The sequence below is a fragment of the Protobothrops mucrosquamatus genome, unplaced genomic scaffold (genome assembly GCF_001527695.2).
Source record: "Protobothrops mucrosquamatus isolate PMUCROS unplaced genomic scaffold, P.Mucros_1.0 scaffold436, whole genome shotgun sequence".
In the NCBI taxonomy this organism is placed as follows: Eukaryota; Metazoa; Chordata; class Lepidosauria; order Squamata; family Viperidae; genus Protobothrops; species Protobothrops mucrosquamatus.
In genome coordinates this window covers 772724-793627 of record NW_015386760.1, presented here as the reverse complement: position 1 = coordinate 793627, position 20904 = coordinate 772724, and the positions used below count along the sequence as shown (strand labels likewise).

Below are 20904 nucleotides of genomic sequence, written 5' to 3'. Positions count from 1 at the left end.
GGATCATTCAAATGAACAATTTTTATCAATATGGAGAAGATGGATTGTTTATATTCAAAATAAGCATAGAATGGTGGAATATAGGTTAGGTTTTTAGATAAAAAAATTTTCTTCTTTTTTTATATATACATATATTTCACCTACTTATGTAGAATTATATTTTGTGGAGCTAGGGATATTAGTATAAGGTTACTTTTAGATGAATAGTATCCTGGGATTAGGTTTGGGAAGTCCGGGTGGGGGGTGGGGGGGGTTTCCAATTGTGATGTACTTGTGATTGCTTTTTTTCTTATGTTGAAAATAATAAAAAAATTTCTTGAAAAAAAAAAGAAAAGCCCCATCCACAGTATGCAGGCAGCACACAAAACCACATCCCCTCTGGTCCGTGGAAAAACCTCTCTCCACATAACCGGTCCCTGGTGCCCAAAAGGTTGGGGACTTCTAGTTTAGATGTAGTAGTGTGTTCTGCTAAAAATAAAACTTTTTGAGCCAAATCAACAAACATAACACATGATGCATACTCTGTATGTTCTGTTGCTAATAACGTATAAACATTTGCACTTAGACTCACATATAGTAAAAGATAAAGACTCCCTTGAGCCAAAGGTTGAATCTATATGAACAAGCCCACAGTTTTCTTGCCAAATACAGATTTCCCACTGTCTTTTCCTAGGATGATTTTTTTACTGTCATAGTTTAGCCAACCGCCCTGGGATTTGTTAATACAATCTTCTATAAACTACTAAATAAGTCAATCCTACTTTAGATTCCTTTTGAGATTAGACCAAGTTACCTTTAAAATATGTATACAATTTATGTTAATAAATGAACTGCACTTACAGCTCAGTCCTAATGCTTTTCACTTACATATAAAACCCAATTACTTTAAATTGGATTTATTTCCATGTATGTTTTTCCATGTATTTTTTTCTTTGAAGGAGTTGGGCAACTTGGAAATGTGAAATACAAATAAAATAAACATTTGATTAAGATTCCTGAGAAATATAATCAATGCAAAAAGTACCATATTGAAGACGCTACCTTAATTTTGAGATAATTTCCTCTTTTTTCCTTCAAACTTTACTGGCTAGTTTCTACAATGAAATTTTAAAAATGTCCTTCAATCTCCTTTTTTTTTTTTTTTTTTTAAGAAACCACCCTGAAACATAATAAACTAAATTAGATTATCACCCCTTCTTCAGAAAATGTGTTGCTTTTCTGGCTATGCAACAATTTTTTTCCTTGCCACCTTCCCTTTTTCTTAGAAAAATCTTCTAATCTAAACCTTCATAGTAGACTTGGATGCTACAAAAAAGATATGTGTGTGTGTTGCAACATTTTTTTGCTGACAAGCACAATTGAAGGCAACATAATTCATTTTTTCTAGTTATTTTGGAATGGTAGATGGTATATGTTATGTCATTTCTTTAAATGAAATAACCCTGACATTTTAAACAATTTTCACCAGAAACATATCCCTCTACATTAGTCTATTTCTCCTTATATAGAGGGTTCTGAGGAACCCTGGAGCCTCTGTTGCTCTCTTTACAGGAAATATTGAATGACATTTATTTATCCCATCCTGAAGCAATATTTTGCATTAAGTCAGAACCTTATTCGTTGTTTCTTCTGTCTGATCAGGATTCCAATGTTTCCTCCAAGGCTGCTTAAATTTGTGTTTTTACTTATTTTTTTTTCTTCTATCTTTCTTCAATCATGACTGCCTGGACAAGTCCCTGAAGTTTTCTTGGCAAGGTTTTTCAACAGATGTTTGTTAATCTTGGTGATTGCCCCTACTATCTGTCTTATTTTCTATGTTTACTTTTTTTTTTGCAATTTATGCTTACTTTTGATTATACCTATTGATTTTAGATATGTGTGTCTCTGCGTTTATTTGATATACATATTTGATGTATCTTGTGTCTTCCAGCAATAAGGCCATAATAAAGATAAAGATATACTTGAAAGATTCAGCTGCTACTAGTTTCAATAATTCCTGCTGTGCAAACTTTCACAAGGGGCCCTTTGCAACTGTGCTCTCAGGGAACAATTTATATAAAAGCAACTACACAAACAAAATATTTAAGAAGACTTGTTTAATTATAGGACTGAGCCACTGAATACTTTAGAGGATTTCAAGTAAACAAAGTATCCCAAGGCATTCTTCTTATTAAAAGAAGAAAACAAAATGTAGTTAAAAGATTAAAAAGGGTATCTTACCAGAAGGACTTTTTCATCATAAGCTACAACAATCATTTCATTTGGCCAGGCACATAGCTACATTATATTGAACAGATTTGAAAATCAAAAATATGGGAGGCATGGCTTCCAATATCCATTTCTATTGCAGCTGCCTGATTTTTAGAATCAGTTAATATCAGTGACTCGCACAGGACCTGACAATTATCAATGGCAGGAAGCAGCCCAATTATAAGTACATTTTATAGGCATTGCAAATAGCAATAGCACTTAGACTTATATACCGCTTCATAGTGCTTCACAGCCCTCTCTAAGCAGTTTACAGAGTCAGCATATTGCCCCCAACAATCTGGGTCCTCATTTTACCGAACTCGGGGGGATCGAAGGCTGAGTCAACCTTGAGCCGGTGAGAATTGAACTGCTGGCAGTTGACAGAATTAGCCTGCAGTGCTAACCATTAACCCACCACGGATCTTGGGGTTCCCAACCCCCGGTCCGTGAACCAACACTGGTTCATGGAATGTCAGAAACCAGGCCGCACAAACAAGTGAAGCCCGATTCACAGGATGCAGGCAGCACATGAAACCACACCACCTCCAGTCCACGAAAAAAATCTCTCTCTATGGAATCGGTCCCTGGTGCCCAAAAGGTTGGAAGCTGCTGTCTTAGTGGATAGTGGATAGACACCCCAATATTGGAAAGTATGAAATTTTCCTCTAACAAAATACAGTACAATTAACAGCTTCAAGTTGTCAGAAGCCATCTCACATTAAGCAATTGAATAAATGCAATGTAAAAGTTCAGCAAAGATTGGAACAACACAACTACTTTGCAAACAATCCATTCTGATGGCTCTTTGTCAATAAGATCAATAGAGGGACCTGATACTGAAAGTGAAAGACACACAGGTCAATAGCATACCAGTCTGACTGAAAACAGTCTTCAGCTCTCTCAAATAAATGCCCAGGGTGCCAATTGGCTGTCAATTAATTTTCTTCTTCCTTCATTACATAATTAGCTGAATTAATTTAATAAGACACTGCAGCATGGGAGCTGTTATCAGGATGAGGTCAAATATGAAAAGATGTACCGTATCTTAAGAAAAACATTTGAAAGTAATTTAGTGCAGACAAGGGAGCATATTAACTGTTGCTTTAAAAACGTAGTTCTCTTTCACCACTTTTCATGACAGCCATAAATGGCTTTTTAGAAAAATTATAGCTGATGAGGGAATCATTTACCTGAGATTCCTCTGTATACATAATATGTTGGCTGTAACATTGCAATATTATTTTTAATGCATTGAAAACAGAAACAGAAAACTACAAGGCTTAAGCTATATGCAGTTCTATTGCTGAGGAAGGACATGATTTTTTAGAGATGTTCTCTTAAACTCAAATGGCCATACTCTTCAGAATATATCAGTTTTAATATTTTTTTAAAATTACAAAGAATGTCCCTCAGGTCTGAGTATATAAACATTATACACTGTGTTATTAGTTTTTCAACACTACCACAACTTTTAAAAAGAGACTAGATTTGAAAGGGGGAGGGGAAATCACTGTTTTTGCCTTCTATTGAAACCATATCATTAAAAATGCTGCCTTAAAACTAAATAATTGAAAACTAGGACTAAAAGCTAACAAGGATAGAAGAAAATACAACAACAAAAAAACTGGCAGGGAGAAATAGACTAATATGTAATCTGTCGATATTAAGAAGCAAAGACATTTTACCCCAAAATATTAATACCTCATCCTATCAGACCATTTTTTCCCTGTCTTCTCACTCTCACATTTATGAGCACTGATTTGTGTTTTGAAATGAAGAGTTGTACACCAATTGGTTTCTACCATCAGAAGCCTTTTTCATCAGAGACTTATATTAAGGGAACAGAAAATTAGCCACACTCTATTATCTCCTAGGATTTTCTGAAAATTCTCCAAATTTCTAAAGAAAGTTTATTAGGAAACGGTAGTTTCTGAAAAAATCATTACTCCTTTCACTAGACTAAAAAAGCATGAACGAAAATTTGGATAGATTTTATTACTATCCTCTCTGTCCATCCTCTTTTTAGTACTATTTCCAGTATTATAAGAATACTGTCTTTTCTACACTGCAGAAAGGAATTAGTGGCAACTAATGTAGACCAGGGCTTTTCAACCTTTTCACCCATTGTACCACTTTTAGGATATGGCAACATTTGAGTACCACCAGTCACCTAGCAAGGTGTCAAAAATTTGATGGCCAAAAAAAAAAAAAGGAAAAAAGTGATAAAATACAGGTAGTCCTCGACTTACAACAGTTCGCTTAGTGACGGTTTGAAGTTACAATGGCACTGAAAAAAGTGCCCCCAAGGCACAGCCAAGCAAGACACCTGCCTGCCCACCCGGCAGCGCTCTTCCTCCTGTCCGAGGTTTTCATTGTTGTGAGCATTTCTGTTGAGGATTAGCAGTGGGGGTGGGGTGGGGTGTGTTTGGTTTTTATTCCCCCCATCTGCTGGGTGGTTACAGCAGGTTTTGGTCACTTCACATGACCCTGGTACACTGTGACTGTCATAAATATGAATCAGTTGCCAAGCATCTGAATGTAAATCACAAGACCCTGGAGATGCTGCAACATTCCAGTTGATTAGTGCTTCTTCTGGGCTCAGCGGAAGCGCCAGGATCAGCGCCGAGCTCCAGTTGGAGCCTGGCGCTGATCCTGGCGCTTCCACTGAGCCCTGACAGCCCCGAAGAAGTGCTGATCCTGGCGCTTCCGCTGAGCCCTGACAGCCCTGCAGCTCCAGCCATCTCTCGCTCAGGCTTGTGCGGTGCTGCCACCGGTTCAGCTCATTCCCCTCCCCTGCTACCACTTTTCTAGGATGGTCGCGTACCACCTGCCAGGTGCCAATGTACCACAGGTGGTACCTGTACCACTGGTTGAAAAGCCCTGATGTAGACAACCCATGAGTCACACATGGCCCTCCACAGGCTTTTGGGTGAACTGCAGAGCTCTCTTCTACAGTTCATCCTCAACTTATAGCACACTGCAACTGGTCATAAATGCAAGCCAGTTGTCAAAAGCCCAAAATGTGATCACGTGATTTCAAAGATCAATAATAAGTAGCTTTTTTGAAGTCTGTTGTAACTTCAAACTGTCATTGAGGAACCAGTCCTAAGTCGAGAATACTTATACATTTATTAAGTTTCTGTGCCATCCATCTCATATATAGTGACTCTGGGTGGCTCAGTTTGAAATCTAATTTTCTGACAAACAACAGTGGGTTCATTTCTACAGACAGCTTCTGGAATTGGACAATACCCCAAGTTAACAAAAGCACATGGTCCCCAAACCAAGATCTGCTATATTTATCCCTTCCCCTGCATTTAGTCTATGAGTCTCCGTCTCTCACCTGTATCTTCATAACAGTATTTTCTGGGATAGAGAGGACTTCAAGAGAAGGGGAATAATGGGAAAAAAGTCTTGTCACATCTAAATGCAGAACTATTATTTTAAGCATGAGAAGAAGCATTTTCACACTGCACTAAAACTTGAAAGAGCTTCCTTTAACATGGTACACTAAAGACCAAAGAGCAGCAACATTATCACCCCCGAAACAGCCAAGTGCTTTAACTGAGAAATGAACTATATAAAATGAAGATTTGATTAGGTTGTCTAAGAGGCTCTTCATTTTGCTAAGAAAAAAGTTAAGTCATCTTGTGTGTGTGTGTCTCTCTCTCTCTGTGTGTGTGTATATGTGTGTATGTGCATAGAGAGAGATTCTGTTTTTAAAATGTCTAACATTTTACAATATTTCAACACATTAAAAATCATAATATCATTTAGGTACTATAAAAAAATCCTGTAATTTAGAGTAGCAAATGCCATTTCTTTTATCTTTTTTTTAAGAATTGAAAGAAAAAAGTAGAAAAGCAGCTTTTATTTTTAATTATGAGAGGCACCAAAAATTGCAACATATTGTATCTAAAATTAGGTAAATACATCATGCCAGCTTCAGATGTATTGATTCTTTTAAGGCCCTATCTGAACAAAAGCTGCTTTCTTTTATTTTTATTTATTTTTATTTATTTATTTTTTATTATTTAAACCGACAAACAAAACAAAACAAAACATAATACACATATATACACAATATATATTTTAACATCATCTTCGTGCCAGTATTCTTCTATTTTTTTACATTTTCCCCCTTATTCTTTTTTAAAGTATTTATCCTTATTGCCCCATTATTTCTTGTTTACATTTTTCTTCCTTCATACATTATTATATACATATATATTATTATATACATTATATACATATATTATATTATATATTAACTTTTCCACAATTATTCCCTCTTATTTCTANTTTCTTTTATCTCTTTTGTTAATTTGTCCATCTCGGCACAGTCCAGGATTTTCTTTATCACTTCTTCCTCTGATGGCATATTCTCATTTTTCCAGAACTGTGCATATGTTATTCTAGCTGCTGTTATTATATGTAGAATTAAATACCGTATTTCTTTACTATATTTCCTGTTTAAGATACCCAGCAAAAAGATCTCTGGCTGCTTTCTTTTAAATGGAGCCAACTCAATGAGTAAAGCAATTAAACATCGCAAACTGTTGAATGTAACAACCCAGAACACACTCAAAAATGACTTTTCTTCATTACTGCTAGTTCTCACAAATATGCTTGTTTCAGATCTTGCAAGTTTACTAGATTTTTTATTTTAATATTTCATTAGGAACTGTCTGCACAAAAATAAGCTCTTTCCGGTAAGCTGCCCTAACACCCACTATTCTTTTTAGAGAAAGGAGTCAACAAGTATTGCACCATCACATTACTTCCAGATAAGGATAAATAAATACCAGATTGGCCAACCTTAAGATGATGCATACAGCAATCTATTCTTCTACAAACACCAAAAATGTAGTCAGTGATACAGTAAGGAGAAAGACACCAAGCTCTTCCCCAGATAATACTGGGAAAGACCACTATGTAAAACCCAGAGGAGCCAATGGCTAGTATTATAAAGCATACTGAAGTGGATGAATCAGTAATCCAACATGGGACAAAGCAGCTTCTCATGGTTTGATTACTGAACGAGGCATACACTTAGATAACAATAGACTTCAAACAGTTGAAGGGAATTCATCAATAGACTTCAAATAGTTGAAGGGTATTCTTCAATAAAGAGTATGTGTGAACAGTAAAGAAAATGATAGGTAATCCCAAACTGCAAACACATACTTTATTTTAATAAGATGAGATATGAATAAGCCTTTAGCCCATTTCTTCTTCTTCTTCTTCTTCTTCTTCTTCTTCTTCTTCTTCTTCTTCTTCTTCTTCTTCTTCTTCTTCTTCTTCTTCTTCTTCTTCTTCTTCTTCTTCTTCTTCTTCTTCTTCTTCTTCTTCTTCTTCTTCTTCTTCTTCTTCTTCTTCTTCTTCTTTCTTCTTCTTCTTTTCTTCTTCTTCCTCTTCTTCTTCTTCTTCCTCCTCCTCCTCCATCATCATCATCATCATCATCATCATCATCATCCTATCCACTGTCTATACATTGCAGGATGAAGGCCTCTTCTGCATGTTTCCAACCAATACCCATGGATAGTCCATTAGGCCATGTATAATCTCTTTTGTACAAACACAATAAAAAGAGAAGCCTGCCATTAAACAATATTTACAATTTTGTCCATACTGAAAAGCTATTGTGATTATTGTAAGGAAGCAAAGCAATATGGAATAAATTCAAATCATGGTTTAATATGATTGACTTTGCTGTAAAAAGAACAACTATAGTTTCCTGACTGAGGCATAAAAGCAAACCAAGCTTAGGAATCTCCTGATTTCTTAGCACATTCCTTTGAAGGGAAAATGGATATCTTATAGTCAAAGGCAACTTGGTAAAAACATCACAAAGCTTATTCCCCCCTCCTTTTTTAAAAAATTGTCTGATACATGGGGATTTTTTTGAAGGGGAATAAGTTCTTTAAGGCTGTTTTAAGGGAATTCGGGGAACAAAGGTGTCCTGCTAATTAATTCTTATGTTTCATTAATCATTGTAAAAATGGAATATGGTAGCTCCACTCCACAATTATCCTAAATTCAGAAAGGAACAGACTAAATGTATGGGCAAAAGGGCCTGCTTACTGAACAAAGGTAAAACTGAATACATTATGGGATGTCTGCTCTTGGACCATTATATATATTAGCAACAACACTCAAGTAATGGACAATTTCCTCCTCTCCCCTGGCAATAATAGTTCACTAAAAAACAAACAAAAACCTCTACATTTTCAACAAATTTATACTTCAGACATAATATTTTGTATTAATGCAGAGAGCTTTGACATTTGTCCAGTTAAGATTTACTTGCCTTTCTCAAGATGCTTCAAAGTAAATTTCTATAAATAATACGCAATTTATTATAGTCTACCATCAAAATTATAGCTCAGTGCACTCCTTTCACCTTCTCAGTAGGATTCTGGGTAGACATGTGTAGTACTATTTCTTGCAACACTTGATTCCAAACTGACAGGTTCAAAAGACAGATTGACCAAGAACTTTATCATTTATTTAACATTAATCTGGTTTAACCCTAAAAAACATCAAAGTCCACTATAGCATTTGGTTTCTTGGAGATGACACGTCATCCCACTTCTAAATAATCAGGAAACAATATCACTAAGACTTAACATGTGCGAAGGACACATCTAAAATGTTTAATTTTTGAAAAAAAGTTGGGCAAAATATTTTCATTGAGTTCTAAAAAGACTGCAAGGAAATTGGCAGACTAGAGCATTCATGGCATAGCAGTGAAATGAGTGAAATGGAAACACTATTTAATTTACAACTAATTTGCCTTAACTGGGCTACTTAATTGCAAGCCGTGCTATCAACTAGATTGGAAATATCTTTACAGTGGGTAATCATCACATGCCAATCATTTGCTCACAGAAACAAATATTCTAGAAATTAGGGTTTTAAAAATGATTCTGAAGAACCAGGCTTCATGTGAGCACACAGTTGTTCATGAAAGCAGCCACACTCCTTTTTCAGGCTTCTACAAAAGTCTGAATAAAGTTGTTGCTGCCTTCAGTGTTGATCATGGACACTGTCTGAATAAGTCCTTATGATTAATTATAAGGACATTAATTATTCAACTCCTTAAAACTGCTGCATCTTTCTTCAGATTCCCATAGAAATTTAATTCTTCCAAATCATATAAAGACCCATTGGAAATTACATTCAATAGGCAATAGGCAAGTTTATGAAAAACACTGAACAATTCTAGCCAAGAAAGAGCAATCGTTACCCTCTTACCAGATGGCTTCCTATGTCCCTTTCTTATTTTGTTCTTTTTTACAGACTTTTGATGACATAATTCAATAACTATTTTATAACTAGTAGTGAGAATGCTGATGATGATCAATGACTATTAAAGTGGGAGGAGGAAAAAATGCACTTCTGAAAAAGGGGCATCCTTAAGGTACACATCTGACCTTTCAAGTATAGCAAAGAGGAAACTTGCATTGTACCTACATTAGACACTAATTAATTGTTGAAAAAAAGCAACAAACCGAGCAAAGTTTTGCTAGAAATGTATGTGTTAGGGATCTCTCCTAAGCAGCACATGCCCCTTATATTTTAAATTAACTTATTGCTCAGGAATTCTGTTCATTTTATTAAACTGAAACCCCTGAGTTTCAAAAGTGAAATGTATAATTTTCCATTGATGTATAGAGAGCAAGTATACACTCACCAAGCTTCAGGCAGCAAAAAAGAATATTCATGTGGGGAGGTAGTTTCAGGAAAATTGGAGAGAACTGGCAGCCGATATGGAAGCAGAACTGATCCATGATAGGTAAATAAAATCTCCAAGCCTCTTACGTTACTTTCCTAGACAAAGAGTTCTGTTTTAATATTCAGGAAAAATTATACATTCTGCTTTAAAAAAACTGAACACAAAATTAATGGGAAGTCATGTAATTTTCAAATATAAGTCAATCTCTAGAAGTATTTATTTACAGGAGGAATTTGTTTTTTGAATTATTTGTAAATTGGGATTAAGGGCGCTGTTCCACATTTTCTGAGAATAAAAGATAGTTGAAAACTAAGAAACAATGGCACGAAGGCAAATGACTGTAGAAAATACTGCTGAGATGCAGGAGTAGTCTTGAGAATTAACTGGTGCTTGGCAATGGCTATTTACCCAGTAAATGTTTACCCTTTTTGTTACAGTTAAATAATTATCCGATAGTTTCCCTATAGTTAAATAGTTTTTTTTCCAGCTTCTTCTGATCCGATTTTCATTCTGTTCTTTTTCCTGTTTTCCTCACCCCCCCCCCCCCGTCCTCCTGGAAAAAGGGAAGGGATTTATGTGTTTCCATGTGTGAAAGTGACGTATATATGACACAAAACATGGGTAAGAACTAATATGAAATGAAATTAATTTTACTAACAGAGTAGGCTTTTTACAAGCACTTCAACTGGTAGTACGAAATTCATTTAGTGTGTGTGTGTGTGTGTGTGTGTATGTGTGTGTGTGTGTGTATCACAGTTGAGTCCTCCAATGTTACGATTTCGAGTCCTACAATGTTGTGTCGGTTGGTGGGTCCTACAACGTTGTGTTTTGAGTCCTATAGTGATGTGATCTAGAGTCCTACATTAGTGTGTTGGGTAATGGGTCCAGCAATATTGTGTTTTCTGATTACCCGTGTGTCGGTCGTGGAGTTGATGAGTCCTACAATGCAAACAGCCAAACAATCCACAAACAATAACTCCCACACAGCCAACCAACCCACCTACAGCAACTAAGCCAGCACTCCACACACCCCCACCAAGACGGCAACTCCGATCATACTTTGCTCGCACAAGCACGAAGCCGAAGACCCCAGCCTGAAGATGACGAGTGGGACCTCGTCGAAACGTTGCCAAGATACTCTCAATCTTACATGGGAAAAGACCCGAATACGCCAAGACCTGCACACACACACACACACACACCAGATTCTGCCTTTTTTGAAATGTGGCTTCTGGTGGGTATATGTGCATACACAAATACACATTAACATATTCATTTGTCACACACAAACATTTACTTAGGAGTTGTTTCAGAGTAGGTTTCAGACAGAGTTATTCAAAGCGCACTGAAGATGTCCCCCCGAATGGAGACGTAACGTTTGCAGACAAATCGCCAAGCTCGGAGACCAAACAAACAGCCCAGAGATATCAATACTAGCATAAAAGATGGGTACTGCAAGGTTTCCTTGTCTGTATTCTTGTTGGGGGGGGGGATCTATTTGTCCTTAGTGGGAGATGTCTTCCTTTCAGGTAAGTATCATACTGCATGTTAAGAATCCATTGATTATGATCAATAAGCCAAGAGTAATCTGTCAGTATTCTTTTCATCAGCAAGCAGCATGTCATTAATATTTAGATAGAAAAAACAGTGTCCCCCCCCCCCAGAAGGGGAAGTCTATTATCACTAAAAAGAGACCTCACATATTATCTCCCAACAGAAAGTGACTGAGGGACAGTTTCCTCCATAGTATGGGATAAAGCCATGGGGAGAAAGGAACAAAATAATCCTTTACTCTCTATCCCATATCAAATGAAGATAACACATCAATTACTGTGTGCCAAATAGAAATCGTATTTCAGTCTGACTCCACAGGTACTGTACAACCATACTTTGCTTGAGAATAAGCTGCTAGCACTCAACATGGTTTACTTCCAAATAGACCTGAGAACCGCTGTGCTGCATTTTATGCTGGTGCCATTAAATACCAATTAAAACACTTCTAATCTATAGGAAAACCTTCTTAGTACAAGTTAAGGGAGGGTGTACCCGAGCATATGTTCTTGCAGAAAGCACAATATTTTGATTGCGGAACTTCCTGAAAAATTCTGCATCATAATTTTGCTCAGCAGCATGTGGTCCTCCAAGGATTTCCTAAAGGGAAAAAAAAAGCATTATTTAAGTAAAGATATTAGTTCTTAGTCTACATGTGATTTAAGTGATGTGACATTCCTGTTTTGAGTGCATTACAGAGAGGTGACAGCTTTGTATATTTTCATTCCAGCTTTTTTTTTTACAAAATTATATTAAAAGCACAAACAAATTGCAAATACTTGAACTTAAAAAATCTGATTTGTTGGAGAAAGAAGCCGATAAAAAGAAGAAATCTGTTAAAATGCAAATTTTAGCATCCATATAGCATTCCTAATGTAAAACTGTTGTTGAAATACAGTCTTGATGTTCATTATTGGTGATAACTAAAATCCAAATAACAGATTGGAAATATAAAAAAGGTCAGATGAACCGTTTGTACCTTTGTACAGGTAGTCCTCGATTTACAACTATAACTGAGCCCAAAATGTCTGTTGCTAAGCGAGACAACTTAGCAACAGAAATTTTGCCCCATTTTATGACCTTTCTTGCCACAGTTGTTAAGTGAATCATCATACGGTTAGTAGTGACATGGTTGTTAAGTGAACCTGGCTTCCACAGTGACTTTGCTTGTCAGAAGGTCGCAAAAATGACATGACCCCAGAACACTGCAGCTGTCATAAATATGAGTCAATTGCCAAACATCTAAATTTTGATCATGTGACCACGGGGATGCTGCAATGGTCGTAAGTGTGCAAAACAGTCATAAGTCATTTTTTTCAGTACCACTGTAATTTTGAATGGTCACTAAATGAACTGTTGTAATTGAGGACTGCCTGTATAATGAGGTGCAGGTCAACCAATGCAACACACAGTTTAAATCTGATGTACCTCATATGTTGCAAGCCGATCCAAGAAGGCTAGCAGTTTCAACCTGCAGCGACATAATTCCTTCTGTTCCAGAGTTAATCTGTTTTTTTAATAAATGGTGGAGAGAGTTTTATATGTTTTCAAAGACTGGTAAGAAAAAAAATAAACCAAATAAAATCATACATATTGACATCCAGTTTTAAGCAAGAAATATATCTTTTAAAAAGTAATTTCAATCTAGCTTTAAATATTTCTAGCTGCATTATTTGATCACCTGGATGTACCAAATGATGCAGCTGGAATCCCACTAAATGTCTTATATTACATAGTGATGGCCCTTATCCAAAGTGCCATGCATAATTTAGGATTTGCATCTAAATATTTTTTTTTCTTTTGAAGAAATTTACCTACATTGCAGGTAGGTAAGCATTATATACACTCAGATCTCATCTGAATGAATACTCTAGAGCAGGGGTGTCAAACTGCCGGCCCATGGGCCGGATGCGTCATGCAGAAGCCGCACCCACCCTAGCTCCGGCAAGGGGGAAAAAGTCACGATACGTCACGTGACATGGCAAGTTTGACACCCCTGCTCTAGAGGAACCATTCACATGCTGGATAAGAACTCAGGCAGTTGAAGTATAACACAACTTGAGAATCTCCAGTAGAGAAAGGCTATTTTAAAGCAATCAATTGTGCATTAGACAACTAAAAATTATTAGGTGTTTGATTTGTGTAACTGTTTCCACATTTGAAGCCTCAATAGGAAATTCAATAAATTGGACTATTCAAAGAATACTGTTTGGTTATATACATTATTTATTACTCCAACTGGAATCAGAATGTATTTAACTCTTCATAAGCATGCATTTGAACATTACAAAAAGCAAGAAGAGACTGAACTTAGTAAATTCATTTACTTTGAGAAGTTTACTGATTTTAGAAGTTCTTGACGCTTTATGGCTTCCTGCTCCTTTCTATACTCTGCTTCTTCCTCTGGTGTTAAAAATTCTTCATAAAATAGTTCATCAATGTCTACGTCACCTGGTAAGATAAATCTGGGGGAATAACAATAATGAAAGAATAAAAAACTGATTATTTAATCAATAGTCAAATTTTTGTTCAATTTACCGCTTTTGAACTTTTAGATTACAATATATTTTTTAAAAAAAAATTGAAGTGTTTTTGTCCTTTTCAGCAGATGAAATTTTTTGCTGTTATCTATTAAATGAAACAACATAAATATTTCAATATAATGGCTTTATGCTGATACAATAAAGTATCAGTGAAAACTTTATTAAAAATATTGCTATTTGTACTTTTTTATTTCAATAAAGTAGACTTGGGTGTGTATCACTTACTAAGGCTATGTTTTTAAAATGTCCAGATATACTTAGATGTAAAATCAAATTTAAAACAAGTGCTTATAAAACTGCAGACAGCAATATGGTTCCTTGAAAAACAATAGACTGGCTAAAAACTTTACTTTGCATTTTGTGAAAATGTTGTCAACAAATGTATAACAATTGGAGCTGAAGTGACAGGACTGTCATTTGCAGCAAAACATAATGTGTTTTATTTACACCATTTTTAGATCATTTGATGAATAAAACTGTCCCAAGTGGAATTTATGAACTGACTCATAGTCCAGGGACTACAAGTGGAAAAGGCATCATACTTATGGCACTTTCAAACAGAAAACAGTGTGCTCATGAAGTTTGATGTAGTAATTGAGGCACCAGGCTAGAAAATGGGAGATCCTGAGTTCAGGTTTCGCCTTATCCATGAAAGTCAGCTGGGTGACTTTAGGCTGGTCACTCTCTCTCAGCCCAACCACTTCACAGATTTGTTGTTGTGGGAAAAATAGGAGGAGGAAGGTGTATTGGATATGTTCACCACCTTATTTGTAAAAATAATTTAATTTATTTGCCACTCACCTCATGATTCAGGCAACTCTGAGTGGCTTACATGAAGATAAAACAAATATTCCACGATTATTAAGTATAAACACGGACTAAGATTACAAGATTACAAAAATTAACCAGCCACCTCCAGCCAACAGCTGCTTCTTCAGGAACCCATGCTAGCTGGCACAGCCAGGGTTTAAGGTGGGATACGCATAAATAAATAAATAGCTTCTCTAAAGTCATGAGTACATTTGAGTACCTGCTTCCTACTTAGCAGAACAGAGTCAAACTTATACCAAGATACTAGGAAAGAGGATTACAAGCATGAAAGATTCCAAGGGCATTATTGCTATTGTGAATAAAAGTTTTCTATATTCAATTGCCATTTATTGAAATGAGAACCGTATTAATTTAAGGCTGGCAAAAGACAATATTATTGGAAGAAGAGGAAATCAAGTAAAGCTATTACGTGGACTATAGAATGATAGAAATTAATTATTGTTGATTGTTTTTTAAACACTAACCCAGACAACACGCTGTTTACCAAATATTAAGGTGTATGTTAAAAATCAATAAAATATATTTTTTTAAAAAAGTTTTCTTGCATGGGTCTAATTCATCTTCCAATCAAATTTTATTCTTTTGAAAATTGTTTTGCAAGGAGCCAGGTTCATGCATTCCATTTTTCTGTTAAGATTGTGGTATTCAAAAGGAACCAGAGAAGGTTATGCATCCATCACAAATTATTTTTTAAGCATGGGCTATGACAGTGGTGGCGAACCTATGGCACGGGTGCCAGAGGCGGCACTCAGAGCCCTCTCTGTGGGCACGCGCGCCGTTGCCCCAGTCCTAGGCCTCCAGCTGGGTTTTATAAAACCTTTAGGCCTACGCCGCCATGTGCAAAAAAAAAAAAAAAAGGTTCAATCAGTCAATTTCAACTTCTCGCGGGAAAAAAAAGATCTTGCAAAGTTGGAATTGATTGAACTTTTTAGTCCCACCCAGTCTGCCGTTACCACCGCAGCCACGCCCAGCCAATGGGCCATGCCCACAATTGGCTACACCCAGCCAATGGGCCACACCCACCCGGCACTCGATGATGCATAAGTGGGTTTTGGGTTGCAGTTTGGGCACTCGGTCTCTAAAAGGTTCGCCATCACTGGACTATGAGATTCTCTTAATACAGACCGCAAAAGAAGACAGCGGAATCAATAAACCATTCCAACAAACCTGCCACCGTCTTCTCTTCTCCCTGTAGCTATAAGAGCCTCCAAGTCTGTCCCCTTTAAACCATACTGCAGCAATTCTTTAGCGGCATCCACATTTTCAGGAACTCTTTCCAGGCATTCATGAAGTACCCAAGAACGCTTCTTAATTTTGCTCTGCCGCACAAAAAAATAACAGGGGAAAAAAATACATTGACTTTTTTTTTTTTAGAACATTCTGATAATAAAGTAAGGAAGTGAAGTTTTGAATGCTTCACTATATCAAGTTAATCCATGTATCCATCCAGGACTGTATCATCTGTGCAGCCTCTCCAACAAATATTCTCTTCAATATTTCAGGCAAGAATCTTATATCTTTTCAGCATGGAAAAGCACTTTATCATAAATGTTTCACAAAATACTATTCCCATCTAACACATGAATTGGAAATTAAAGCCAGTAGGCTACATTCAATCCATAAGCAGGCTTTAGGATTCTTCATTAACTGATCCAGATAGACTCAGGGTTCAGTTCTACTTTTGGACACGTGACAGAGAATATTGATCTGCTTGGCCCAAAAAAATAATAACAATCTCTAATATATTGCCAAAGATTGTGATCAAAATATATCTTCATCAAGCACAAAGGCCCTTCTGTTTGTGCAAGATAGCTCGGTTAAACACATTTAATTTTTCACTATAACTCCTCCTTATAACACTGCAGAAAATCTCTTTAATCCTTAGGAATACCTTTTGGGGTATACAATAAGAGTGAAAAGGGAGGTAACCCTACTTACGGTTAGTCCTCGACTTATAACCACAATCCAAAATTTCTGTTGTTAAGCAAGACATTTGTCAATTTAATTTTGCCTCATTTTACGACCTTTCTTGCCACTGTTGTTAAGTGAATCAGTGCAGTTGTTAGTAAAAACTGCTGTTAAGTGAAGCAGGCTTTCCCCATTGACTTTGCTTGTGAGAAGATCAGAAAAGGGGATCATGTGACCCGGGGACACTGCAACCGTCATAAATATGAGTCAGTTGCCAACTGTCTGAATTATGATCACCTGCCATGGGAATGCTGCAACAGTGGTAAGAGTGAAAAACGGTCATACATCACTTTTTTCCAGTGCCGTTGTAACTGTCAACAGTCACTAAATGAACTGTTGTAAATTGAGGACTACCCGTAACTTACTTACTTACTTACTTACAGGGGGTTGGACTAGATGACCTTCAAGGTCCCTTCCAACTTTACTATTATTATTATTATTATTATTATTATTATTATTATTATTATTATTATTATTATTATTAAATTTATTTGCAAAGTTCTATATCAGGGGTAGGCAACCTTGGCTTTTTTATGACTTGTGGATTTCAACTCCCAGAATTTCTGAGCCAGCATGGCTGGTTCAGGAATTCTGGGAGTTGAAGTCCATGAGTCATAAAAGAGCCAAGGTTGCCTACCCCTGCTCTATGTAGATACAGCCTCTGGAAAGATCGATATACATACTGTTTTTCCATAATAAAACCTACCAAATAATCTTGAATAGAAGCCACACTAACAGCAGATTTCCTCCATTGCCTCTGATAAACAAGGTCAGAATCAAGTTCATATGTCTGAGCTAGGGACAAAGCTTCCCCATATTCTTCATTATCAATCTAAAAAAAACAAACATATAGAAATCAAAGCAGTTCACCTGGGCTCCATTGCAAGAGTCAGCTTCTCTGATGCAAAACATTTTATTATTTTAACATTTAACACTTATTTTTATTCCGAGACTCAGTAAACACACGTACTAGTCACATATAATCCTCTCTGAGATAGTTCTGAGCCAAAAGCAATTGGTCAATGTGTAGTGTGAAAGTGGACAACCGGAGAACTTTTCTATTCGTGCTGAATACCTAGCAGTCTTACACTAAGGGTGAAAGACATCTAAGTTTGTAATTCGGTTAACACAGTCAATACAAGGAATTTGCAAACATTACATAATACTAGGTGCCCCTGACATTCAATTTTATACACCAGTCACATGACAACCGCAATGCCACCAGAGTGAGAATTTTTCCTAAGGTACTGCAAATTTTAAATGCTAAGCAAGGAAAAGAAATCTCATGGCAGACATTTTGTGCTGAAAGGCATTTATTAAGTGGAAGAAAACAATGGAAAAAACCCACTTCCACCAGTCTTCTCCTAAGAAGGAATGTGAAATGTGAAAACAAATGAATAGACTTCTCCACAGTTCCTATCCTAACACATTACCTAGAATCCAAATCTAACAAAATTGGCCTAACAAAAATCTAATGAAAACAGTGACAGTATGGTCTACTGGTAAATTGCACCTGGCTAGAAACCAGGAAATTGTGAGTTCTAGTCCAGCCTTGGGCATGAAAGTCAATCGGGTGACCTTGGGCCAATCACATTCTCTGAGCCCAACTCACCTCAAAGGGTTGTGGGGGAATTAGGAGGAGGAAGGTGTGTTTGGATATGTTGACCACCTTGAGTTATTTGTAAAAATAACAAAGGCGGGATAGAAGTAAACAAATAAACTCAAAACTTAACCATCTAAAATGTACAAATAATTTCAAGTCCTACACTATTTTAAGGATATATATTTTTAAAATCACTCTTACTTGGAGAAGGGCTTACCTTCCTTTGGTATAATTCCTCAGGGGTTGTGGATCTCAGATTCACAAGTCGGTAATTCTTTATAATTGTGCGAGGACGCTTCCTTGGAGGAGCAAAACGCTCCATTTCGGTTACAAAATAAAGTCCTTGTTTAAGGTAACCAAAATAGCGGGCCTTTGCAGACAATTCATCATCTGAATCCGAGTCGTCTTCTCCTTCGTCTTCATCACCGGGCCTGTTCTCTGAGCGCAATCTCTTTGGAGCAAACTTCACCTCACACTGCAAAGAAAGCCATTCTTACTAAACAGCACAATGTATCACACTTTTAAGTCTGTCAGGCTTCAGCACCCAAAGAGGCAATAAGTTGCCACAAAGCTGCTGGAAGCAAAGAGAAGCAAGCAAACAAAAGATCAGTAGAAAATGATTTCCCTCTCAAGCAGCCAGGTTATTACGCTGGGTGAGACATTAGCATCACTTTCACCCTGTAAAGATATGGTACATCCTATTGGATTAGAATTTGCTTAATAAGGGAATTTCTTAAGGGGGGGAGGGAGGAAGAGGCATTTGAATTCTGCATGATTTTTTTTTTCTAACAAATTAAATGCTGATATTAAACTGGAGGTGAAGGTTTTAATGGACTGGTGCAATAAAAATAACCTGGTTTTGAATGTTAATAAAACGAAGGAGATCATTGTTGATTTTAGAAAGAGCTGGCATAGTCGTACTCCACTTTGTATTAAGGCTGCAGCTGTGGAGGTGGTCAATTGTATTAAGTATCTGGGGGTGCAGATAACTAACAATCTGACTTGGTCTCTTCATACATTATCTTTAGTGAAGCGTGCAAACCAGTGTCTGTATTTCCTGAGTCGGATGAGGAGAGCACATCTTTCTCCTTCTGTCCTGACAACTTTTTACAGAGGCGCGATTGAGAGCGTTTTAACAAACTGCATCACTGTTTGGTTTGGTGGTAGCAGAGCCTCAGATAGAAGGTCCATACAGAGAGTGGTAAGGGCAGCTGAGATTATAGGAAGCTCGCTTCCCGTTATTCAGGATCCTGCTTATAAGTGCTCTGTGCTTAGCCTTGTTAGAGACCCCCCCCCCCACATCCACTTCACAATCTGTTTCTGTTGCTCCCCTCTGGGAGGAGGTTTCAAAGTATTTCTAGCAGGACTACTAGATTCTGTAACAGCTTTGTTATGCCCTCCACCTTGTAAATTCGCAGGATTCTTTTTTTTTTTTTTTTGCCATGTATATGTACACATTTGAACTAGATGTGATGTTTCTCTGTGTCATATGTGTATGTGTATGCGGGTATATGCATAATGGTATTTTTTGATAGCTGAATGCTACAAAATTTTATTTGAATGTATGCTGATTAGTGGAGATTTAAAGTGAGGATAAAGATTCTATTCTATTCTATTCTATTCTTTTTATATTCAAATTTTTATTAATTTTCAAATAAACAAACAAGTTACAAATATGGTATACATTAATAAACAAAAGAAAAAAACCCCATATTATGTATCTATTCAGAGATGCTCAGCAGCCCCCCCGCCTGCGTCCACCCTCTCTTTCACCCTTCCTACCTACTTCCCTCCTCCTCTCTTCTCCTCCTACCTACACCTCTCTCCTCCTTCCTCCTCTCAACTACCCTACACATCCCACCTCCTTCCTTTCCTCATCCTTTGGATGCAGTTTGGGGGCGCCAGCCGAGCATCTCATCTTCTATTCTATTCTATTCTATTCTATTCTATTCTATTCTATTTTGTCACTATGCAGCATACTATTGCATTAGCAATTGTGCCTACTGAATATTAAAAATTATTTTGAAAGAGTCTATCTCCAGTCAAAAGCTATATGGTTCTACCTGTGATCATGGCTATTAACTACCTTATTTCTGGAGAAAGAAAAAAGTAAAGTAATTAGAACTACCCAGCACTGCACTGTAAATACACACAGATGTGCATGTATATCCACATATATATGGAGAGCACTAAAAATAATTAGCCAACACTGGTATGGGTCTAGACTATCTAGACCCATACCAGTCGGGCTTCAGGCCGGGACACAGCACGGAAACGGCATTGGTCACGTTGGTAAATGATCTCTGGAGGGCCCGGGACAGGGGTTATTCCTCTGTCCTTGTGCTTTTGGACCTCTCAGCGGCTTTTGACACCGTGGACCACGGTATCATGCTGCGGCGTCTCGGTGAGTTAGGAGTGGG

The 20904-nt window shown here is 37.0% G+C and overlaps 1 protein-coding gene across 1 annotated transcript in view; it reads right to left on the bottom strand.

Annotated features, from left to right (window-relative positions):
* The window catches only part of NBAS (neuroblastoma amplified sequence), a gene marked incomplete at its 3' end in the record, with an annotated part of 148793 nt that overhangs the window by 97905 nt on the left and 29984 nt on the right, over positions 1-20904 (bottom strand). The window contains exons 15-21 of the mRNA XM_015816358.2: positions 18702-18959; positions 17588-17713; positions 16081-16232; positions 13867-14004; positions 12968-13046; positions 12035-12139; positions 9947-10083 (exon numbers count right to left, since the gene is read on the bottom strand). Coding sequence (XP_015671844.1) covers positions 9947-10083; positions 12035-12139; positions 12968-13046; positions 13867-14004; positions 16081-16232; positions 17588-17713; positions 18702-18959 — 995 coding nt within the window. The remainder of the gene's footprint in view (positions 1-9946; positions 10084-12034; positions 12140-12967; positions 13047-13866; positions 14005-16080; positions 16233-17587; positions 17714-18701; positions 18960-20904) is intronic.